General features: G+C 24.9%; 1 protein-coding gene across 1 annotated transcript; it reads left to right on the top strand.

Annotated features, from left to right (window-relative positions):
- The first annotated feature begins 4,234 nt into the window (after window positions 1–4,234).
- LOC112600951 (protein NDUFAF4 homolog) lies at window positions 4,235–6,867 on the top strand. The gene is made up of 5 exons (XM_025348311.1): window positions 4,235–4,289; window positions 4,375–4,544; window positions 4,608–4,696; window positions 4,796–5,012; window positions 6,547–6,867. Exons 2-5 carry the CDS (start codon window positions 4,400–4,402, stop codon window positions 6,711–6,713), a joined length of 618 nt encoding a protein of 205 aa, XP_025204096.1. The 5' UTR covers window positions 4,235–4,289; window positions 4,375–4,399; the 3' UTR covers window positions 6,714–6,867.
- Window positions 6,868–10,826: the final 3,959 nt, after the last annotated feature.

Here is a 10,826-nt window from a genome sequence, read left to right as displayed (position 1 = left end):
ATATCATATTATAGGTGAATATAATAATATGTATTATTATTAACGTCGTCATAATACCAACTATATTATATAAACATATACATATAATAATATGTATATAATAGTACCTGCAGCAGGTAATGCATACCTATAATACACGTTTACCGCTTGAAACGTATTCGTTTATACATTTTTCTTCTTCGTTTTTTTTTCTTCATCCCCGTGAATGGAGTAATAAAATAACATTTAAACCGGAGGGTTGTGTGCTTCGGGCAGCGTGAGAATATATACCTATATATTCATAAGATACATGTGTAGCTGTATAGTGTATTAGTGTATATATGCATATTATGTAATATACTTATGTTTACGTATATATATATATATTATATTATATTATATTATAGGTACCTCTTCGCGCGTTATAGCTACACGGTATAATCGCGAGTTATTATTGTGACGAGGGATCTTTAGAAGTAATATTTTAATATTCGTTTATAATGATACGTATATATTATGTATTATATACATGCGTCCATGTCATATTATTCTGTTAATGTTAATCTAACCTAACGCGCGCGGCGTCCAATACAATAACAATGACATCGATGATTTATTTGAAGAAATACAGTTGATTTTGATCCCTTGTCGTCATGACGGGTGTTACATCCGTCGTATAAAAATATTGTAAATTACACTTAAAAAAAAATACGAAATACCGTTTTCAATTATTTTAGTGTTTTGGCTAGAATAAATATGTCAGTATTTGGAGAGACGGTTCATGGCTCAAAATTGTATTGGTACACGTATACATATCTATATATGTATAAATATATATATACGCATAGAAACGCGCATGTGTTATTTTATTTCCAATGATTGCGTTCGTTCATTTAGAGGCACACGCTAAAAATGACGTTCTACGAGCTACCTATGTGAAAAAAAAAATAACACAGTTTAACTTTTTACTGTAAAAATATATACAACACAGGCTTAGGCCTGCAAATACAATGTAATGTACAGTGAGCAGTTGATTATTATCTATAATAGGTAACAGTTGCGGTTTTATTTCGAGAATTAATTTTTTTTTTTACATAAAACGCAATAATTGAATATGATATAAAAGCGGAAACGCAAGCGGACCATTCGTATTTATAATAATAACCGTAAGCGTAATATTCTCGATGTCTTTTTTTTTAATAATAAGTCACTTAAAACGCAGAGACCTCACAAGGAGTAAAACGTATCCTTATTGATGCACCAGCATATATCTGCATCAGTGAATAGTGCATTACAATACGATCGTATCGCCAAATCGTTAGTAGTTTGTCTTTCAACAGCGTTCTTTCCTAGTTATCTATCTATATATAAGTCATTTACTTACTTTTTAAAATATACATTATTCATATAACCATTACTATATTATTAGATTACGATATTAGAAAGATCGAGGTTCAGGTGTTAAGTAGAAAATAAATTTTGCATGGTTTATTAACTACGAGTATAAAATATTTGTAAACAGTACATTTTCAATGTGATTAAAATTTTAAAGAATGATTTTTTAAAAACAATAAAATTATTTATTTTTTTTTTTTAAATTAAAATGTGTTAAAAGGTTTATCGTTAATTTTGTATTTTTAACCACGTTTTTTTTACTGTTTTTGACATTTTACGTGATAAAAAATATTACATATATTGATATTATATATTATGTAATTTTAACAACAAAAATTAATAGAGTCGATTATGGGCGATATAACGTTACCATCAAAAGTGTAATATTCTTTTTATTTACCAATAATTATTTCCACCAAAAAATAAAATGTAAACATCTACCAATTCTTATTTTTACTAAAACTGCTATTTCGCCTTTTCACTATAGTATATATTATATTATGGTAGTTAATAGTAACATTAGTATACATTTGGAATTCTAATATATATATAAATATATAATATAGTGAATAATTTTATAAAGTATAAATTATACAGTATAGAATACAGTATTAAAGTACCTATACATATATATATATATTACACGCATTGAGAAAACAAAAAAATGATTTAAATATCTGTCTAGTAAGTGGTAAATTTGCATGCTCTGATCAATTAATCTTTTATTTAAATATTATTGATATATATTGGTATCATTAGAGATTATACTCTATGAATCTAGCTTATTTCTAACGAATTATTAAACACCCTACTACTATAAAAACCGTAAAATTTGATTTAAAAATAATACCGGCAAAAAGTGATAGGTGGCTATTTACAAAATAAAAATTGATATTATTCTTGTCTTTTTTGTGCTCATAGTTTTCTAATATAACATCTTATGGTGGGTATGAAGTTTAGAAATTCTAAACTTATTCCTTCGCCTAAATATTGCATGAAATGTGGTTAATTAAAAAACGGTTTTTGGGCCTTTTGTTATAAAATTTTTGAAAATCATATTAATAATTAAAACAAAAGCTAGAGGGACAATACATCATACATTCTAACCTATTTCTAACGAATTTTTAAACACCCTACTACTTAAAAAATCTTTTAAAACTTCAACACTGTAGCCTGTAGGGATTATTTGATAATTTATTTAACCATTCAAGTACCTAATAATATCTTGTGTTCAAAACACATTTTTTTGTGACATTCATGTGTGCTTACCTTTAAATAACTGTATCAATGCTTTCATAACAGGATTAGATTTTACCCATACTGTCTATCTATAAAGACTCTTATATTTATTTCCTGTCTCGTGTAACGCCCTACGCTTAAAAAAGACCACTAGGAACTTATTGTACAGACTTTTTTTTTTAGTTTTTTAATTTTTATATACCCCTGATTTAATTTGATTTATTTTTTTTTGATACGATTTCTAAAAAAAAGACTATTCAAAAAACATAGATTTTATTATTATACTCATCTCATTAATGTGAAATTCATAATTTACACTATTGCAGGTCATAAATTATAATACAGGTCTATTGCGTCAAAATTGCAAATAAAAAAACCAAAGGATTCAAAAAGCTTATAAATTAATGTTGCCGATCGATATTTTTGTACGTTTTGGCATATACCTACCTATCTATTATCTACATTGAAACATTCAAGACCGATTTTGACGGAAGTTTCAAAAAAATACTCTCAGAGATAACAACAGGAAAGTTTAAAATGTAGTTTGAAGCACGTTCAATAACAATATATTCAATCCACCACAGGTGAAGTTAACAAAGTGATGTACACTGAAACTGATTTTCCGTGAATCGGTGAATCTACATTAAAACCGAAATACACCGATAAATCACCGTATTTTATGTTTGTTCATTTTTTATCGGTCGAAGTCGGGTTTACAGTTGGTGTGTATAAACCAAAGTCTATATTATAATCGATAATGTCGTTATTATTAAACAAACAGCGATAATATTATATGTAGGTATTTATGTATGATATACACGTTTTAAAATGGTAAAAATTACACATCTCAGATATAATGCAAAAAAAAAACTGCGATGTCACATACAAAAACCTGAACCACAATTCAGATTTGACTTTTTTTTTAAGTTAATTTTTGGAACGCAGCTATAATAAGTATCTATCTGTAAAACCATAAAGACAATAATAATTTGTAGTTTCGACTAAAAATGTGTGTTTTTCGAATTTCGTTTCTATTATAATATGTGGCCGTAAGCATGGCGTAAATATACGTACAATGTACAAATAATCTATTGTTTGGGTGGTAATTAAGAAAGTTAAGCCGTTAAAAGTAGGTACCATCATTGATTAAATATATATAAATTATAAATAAGTATATTTAATTTAAATATAATACTTCTATCTACAGACCAACAGACCTAGATAACTGACTGGCGTAGTGGTGTCGAATAATTTTCAGTACAGTTTTACATTTTTACTCATATAGTGAAGTGAAGTGTGGACAGTGTTACAGTGAACATAAAATTCAAATAGTATGCAAGAAACATGAATAATCGCAGAGATTCTTGATAGAAATTATTACAGAGTATTAATGCCATCTATGTAACAATTTTTAATTAATTTTAGTATTATCATTATAGAAATTAGTGGTTACCACGGTCTTTGCGGTTATGGAACTATTATCAACACTGATAACATCATTATCATTATCAATCAATGCCAGTTTAAGGTTACGTATTAAAATGCAATTTAAATTTCAAAAGCAGGAAATTTTTTTTTAAAGTATTATTATTACTTTAATAGAATAATTTATAAGTTTATAATTTAGTTTAAAAAAATTCAAATTTATTACTACAGCGGTGTGCAAAAAAAGAACAGTATGCATTAACTATTTTACGAAATAAGTCTTATTATATTTTTAAATAATTACATAGTTTATGTTTTATCGTTTGTATGTTCTAGTTTATTATTATTTGAATTAACTATTATGGGAGTAGCTGGATCTCATTTTATAAAGCGTATCCGAAGGTTTAATGTAATCGAACGGACAGAACGAGTAATAACCAAAGACAAACCTACACCAGCGCCACTGCATAAAGCAGATGCTGATCGGTTGAAATACCTTCTAGAAAGTAATTTTAATCTAATATTATGAGTACACACGTTTGATATTTTTCGATAATTATTGTTTACAGATGATCCACAATTAAAAGAAGAGCTAAAGAATAAAAATTCAATTCTTGGAAAAAATTTACAAAGTGTTTATGTTACATCTAAAGGCGATGTAAGTAAATTATATGAATTATGTATTATTGTTCTTATTAATTGTCAATAACAATTACCTTAGTAAAATATGTAAAATAATACATTTTTTTTTTTAAAGTTACCCGATGTATACCCACAATCAAAAGTCAAGTTACCACAAAATCGAACACAAGACTTAAATTCACCATTCACATTTGAAGAACCAGAACATGTTCCACCAGGACGGTATACACTTACACAAATTACTGAATGTATAGCTGATCATTATAAAGATAAAAAAATGTACTCATCACAAGTTCTAGCTGATCGAGTTAAAATTGATAAGAAATTAATGGGTGTGTATATAATATACATTTATATAATGTTATGTTTAATACCATTTAGGAAAATTTGACGATAGATATATAAAATAATGAATGTCCTCAAAATAATCCATTTTTATTGGTTAATTAATTTTGGCAAAATATCTATTGTTTACTTGGCGATAAATTATTACATTTTCTTTTAACGTTTAAAAATCATATAATTGTTGATCATTAATATTTAAAGCTTATAATTCCATAAATGTTAATTAGAACTTGTATTGATGAATTATTTTAATTATAATTCATAATGTTCGTTTATGTCTACAGAAACAAAGTCTACTTTATAACCCAGTATACTATATATATTTTAATTTTTTCAATTCTGTTTGCGGAACATTAAACTAGAATTTTAGATTATAACTTCCTTTGATTTATTAACTCTTGTATTCTGTAAATGCGCTACATAATTTATTTTTCAATGGCTACCTCTATTGTTTTTATAAAATTTATCAACCTGTAAAAATGGTACTTAAAATAGAGTTTGCTTTTTAAAAAAATAAAGTTATGTTACTCATGCACAGCAGTATTCATGAGTTGAAAAATTGTGAATTTAAGGAATTCATGATCCAGTAGTCTAGTTTAATGTTCCACTAACAGAATTGAAAAATTTAAACTATGTACAGAGTTATAAAGTGGACCCTGTTTCTGTGGACACATGGTAGTTTTAAATTATTTATAATGTTATTTCATTTTTTTTCGGAACAAAATGTTTATTTCAATTTGTATTATAAATAATTTCTATTTAATGACTACAAAAATAGTATAGAGTCTTTTAAGTTAAATTTATAAATCTATTAAGTACATTTATGAAATAAAGAGTTTACAACTCTTAATGAATATTGTTATTTCAAAATTAATCTTATTCATAATGACATATTTTACAGTTTAACTATTTTGTTAATCAAGTGCTAAAGAAAGCCTAACAAAAAAAAAAAGAATTGATAAAATAATTTTTATATTTATAAAAATGTGGTTAGAATATTAGAATCAATAGTCATTGGACTTTTATGCATTCAGCTTGTGTAATATAAATCATTGCATAACATAAAAATTTAAGCACAGCTTTATAAATATCATGTTTGCTGATATTCAAAAGCTTTTTAAGTTCCTCTATAAATTTTCCTGATTACTAAGTATCTACTAGAAAATCCTAAAGTTTTTTTTTTATAATTGTATCATTCAGACTTCTTTTTTAAACCTTTAAATGTTACTACATGTAAGTATTTAATTAAAAATAAAACATTGTTAAATTCACTAGATTTTAAATATTTACATATGCATAAAGTGTAAAATTTTAAATTATTATCAAAAGTTATTAATAATACACCATAGCTCATGTTCATAAAAATATCTTTGTTTTTGATTTTAAAACAACAATTATAAATTTTATAAAAGTTACAAATACTTGCCTAATATTATATGAATATTTTAAAGCATATTTTATATTGTGTACAATAAGACTATATTTATGATTTATTGATTGTTTTGTTATTTTTCTTTTCAGATAATATACTAAAATACTATAGGGTATTCGATATGTATATACCTGAAAAAATGTTAGAAAAGAAGACTTCAAGTAAATTTTTTATTAGTAATGCGATTGACAAGATTAGATATAACTTAGAAATGGATAAATATAAGGAAGAACGAAAACAGATTGGAAAAGATTAAAACACCCTTGAAAATATTGTTAGTTAAATGCTTATTATCACATAAAATAATTTCTCTATTGTAAAAATTATTAAGTTTGATGATAAAAGTACTTCATTGTTATATGCTTATTCTTATGTTATATTTTTAATAAAATTAATAGTGCTAAATATTATTCAAGAGAGTTCTGTGTGATGTATTATGTTATAAAAGTATCATTTTAAAGTTTATGTAGGATTGGTATAGTATAGTATATTATTCAAATTGTAATTGTGATATTTATTATTATTAATTTATGCAATAACTCTAATTAATAATTATAGATGAACATTATCTACAATGTATTATTAAATTAAAAGATTAGATGATAGGAGAAATGAATTAGTATTTCGTAGAATACCACCGTGACACTTCAATCCACTCGTTTAAACTTTAAAACTAATTATTTAGATACAGGTTAAATATTTAACTGTTATCGATCAAATTTTTTTTTAATTTATCAAACTTAAAATGTATATTATAATTTATTAAAATATCAAATTTAACATTTAATATCATAGGCTACGTATTATTAGTTGTAAAATTCATAGCTCTCATAGAGAACTTCCCATTAATCAATTATTCACTAAATACACACAGCCATTTTTCCCATACAAATGATACATACAGATACTTGTTTCTAAAATCTTTAATTTTTTTTAAGTTTCAAGTATATTGATAGACCATAACATTTTAAAATAATAAGATTATTTATAAATTGTTCTAGATTGTAGAAGGATACACATTTGTTTTTCAAATTTTAACCTTCATGTTTTTTTTTTTTTTTTTTTGAGATTTGATAAGCAGTTTATTTTTTTAATGTTAAAATTTAAATTTAAATAAGAATTTTTTGAGTAACATTTGTTAAAAATGTTAATTTTTTAATTTTAAGAATAATTTTTAATTTTACAGTAAAATTCTTAAGTTTAAATGTCATATTAAAATTTGAAAATATAATCTTGTTAGTTGGTATGCCTTAAATTTCCAAGAAATAATTAAATTAAATTATTTAAGCATACACATAACATATGATAACATATTAAACAACTATTTCATGGATATAATGCAACTTATTAAATACTGATTTAACAGTCTTAAAAATTTTCAAATAAAAATAATACACTAATCAATTATTATTAGTCGTTAATATGGTTAAAAATCTTATAATTTAGCATATCCATGAATTTTACTCTGAATTCAAAACGAGTGAAATGCAAATTTGATTGAATGATATTTTAATTCTGAACACAACATTTTACTAAGTATATTATATTTTAGATATTGGTGCAAATAACTATTTTTTATATTATTACTGCACATCTGTATGAAGATTAATTATGGATTTGGAGAAGTTTTATACCAATATAATAAAATATTTGAATTTGATGGTTGAGCATGAAAAATTTATTTTTCATAAATTCTTTCAAAATAAATTTTTATAGGTATCTACAAGTTTTTTCACTTAAATAACCTAAATACATCAATCAGATTATTAAATGAGTTAAGTTACCTTATTATTTATCATTTTAACTTTTATTTATTTCAAGTTTAAAAAACTAATTATTAACTTAAATCTTAACTTGCATTATTCTATATGAATTAAAAAAATATTCGACTTTTACTGATTTCCTAAAGCTACCTATCTTTTAATAATGTGTATCGAATAATGATCAAAGAAATTTCATTCCTAGAGTCAAAAGTTTTTAGAACTAATGAAATAATTATTAAACTTTTTCTTTAACCCACATCAGCTGAAAAATCAAGGTGATACAAAAAAATGTTAAATCTTTATTTACTTGCATAGTGTTGTAGGTATGGCACTATAAACTGTCATAATTTATTAAAAATGATATTTAAATTAATATTATTTTAATATTAAATAAAAATGTTATGCATTATAGTTTTATTTAGTTAAACGTGTAACATAGCTTATTTACTATTTTAACTTTACAAATTAATAAAAAATTGATGACTCAAATTTTACACAGGATTTGTTTCAAAATTTTTGAATTTTTAAAAAACAATGGTGGAAGGGGACGCTTAGTGGCCTATTGCAACGCCATACAATCGTTTTATCTTTGAAATACATTTAAAATAAATAGTAATTATGAAACATCAGCGTAGAATGTAAATATTTATTAATTTTTTTAAATTTGTACGTTTACTAACAAATCAATACAGCGTTTAAAACCTATTTTTAGTTTTTAATTTTTTTTTTACACTAGCCAATATGCAGGTAAATTTTTAATACTATAATTCTTTAGATAGATGACTCCAAAAAGGAATTCAATACACGTACACTGTTTTGATTAAAACATGCATATCTTTTGTTCACAATATCAACAAAATAAGTATTGCGAATAGTTCAATAAATGTAAATTTACAGAGAAAATATTTTTTATTCGTTTTAAATTTTATCTGAGTTCGATCATCTTATTTTTAAAATGTTGACTTTTCCTTAAATTTGATTTGAAACAATAATTATTTTAACAGCAGTTAATAAAAATAAAAATAAAACAAGTTGGATGATCAATCTTAAGTAAACTTCATAACAAATTCGAATATGTTTTTAGATTTCTTGTCGCATTTCCGGCATCTTTATTCGGTACCTACGTTGAGTACGTTGCACCAATGGGGTTATACGATTTTCAGTGAAAAATATATCACTTGTCGACTACAGTTTAGTGATATTATGTGTGTGCGAGCCACGCCTCGCCATCTCTTTTCTCCTTCCACTAAATCACACATTCTCGTACAATAATGATATCTATTACACACACATTCATACGACACACATTCACGCTGTTGGAAAATAATCAACTATTATAAGGAATTTTTATCGAATCTCAAAAAATTGCTGTATTTATCGAAACTGTATATTGTGGGTGTGCTGTATCAAAGACAAACTCAGTCGAGGTCAGCGGAGGGGGGATTAACAATATTTTTACAAGACTTATAAGTTATAACCGATATAGTATTATAATAAGTATCAAGTGAAATATATGCCCAGCAAATAGAGAGGAGCACCTATCTATTGTCCTGATCGCCTTACCCCTCCTAAATCTATACAACGTAATGGCTTACGTATACTTATGCTATAAAATCTGTTTTACAGTATATTTAGGTACTATATAAACCTGATATTTAAGTGGTTCACATATTATATAGGTAATATTGTCAAAATTATGATGTCGACGGAAACTTTAAATAGTTATCGATTCAATATCCTGATAGACCTTGATATTATAAATTTTAGTTAAACATGGCTAGTATCAGACACTAGTAGTTATAATCGCATAATATCATTCTATTATAGTAGATTTTTACATATTATATAATGCAGTGTAACGATGATAGTTATTTAGTAGATTTTTAATAGTGATAATAAAAATGACTGTATACTTATGATATAGGTATTTAATAACAATATTTTAGTATGATTTATTTTTTTACCAATACCTGCAATACCTACCTACGTTTCTATTGGCTACACGCAACTATTATGTATTAATAAATACATTTATTTATAAACATTTATATTTTATATTATTTTCTTATAATATTTTTGAGAATTATTTAGCATTACCACGAAAAGACGATTCTCATTATCTTCCAAAAACTGTTGTGTAAAAATATAAATTAAAAAATTGTAGTGTAATAATGTATACATCTATTTTTTAAAGTAAAAAACTATGTGTTAAACGTATTCACTCACTGATATTTCTTTATTTTTATATTTTGTAAGTGTTCTTTCTAAGAGTTCTCTCTTTTTTTAATTTTTATATTTTGAAATTGAAATGGTGCATCTAGGCTGTTGATTTTAATGTACGTTTCTGTTTGTAGTTCTTTTAATTTTGCAATGACGGCATATATATTGGGGTGAGTGGGATTGAAACTTGAATTAAAATGCGCATGAAATGATTCATGTGCATTAGGTAGTTGTTAAACACTATCAACTGATACACAGGCTCACATATCAGGTAGGAACATATAGCATCTCCTACATATGTATTGACTAAATAATCTGAAAATTTAGTAACTTGATTATCATTAGGTTTCAATTCCATTAAAGTAAAAGTAAAAAAGTCTGAAACA

This window comes from Melanaphis sacchari, unplaced genomic scaffold (assembly GCF_002803265.2).
Source record: "Melanaphis sacchari strain LSU unplaced genomic scaffold, SCAv2.0 Contig73_pilon_pilon, whole genome shotgun sequence".
Classification (NCBI taxonomy): domain Eukaryota; kingdom Metazoa; phylum Arthropoda; class Insecta; order Hemiptera; family Aphididae; genus Melanaphis; species Melanaphis sacchari.
This window is presented reverse-complemented; position numbering and strand designations above follow the sequence as displayed.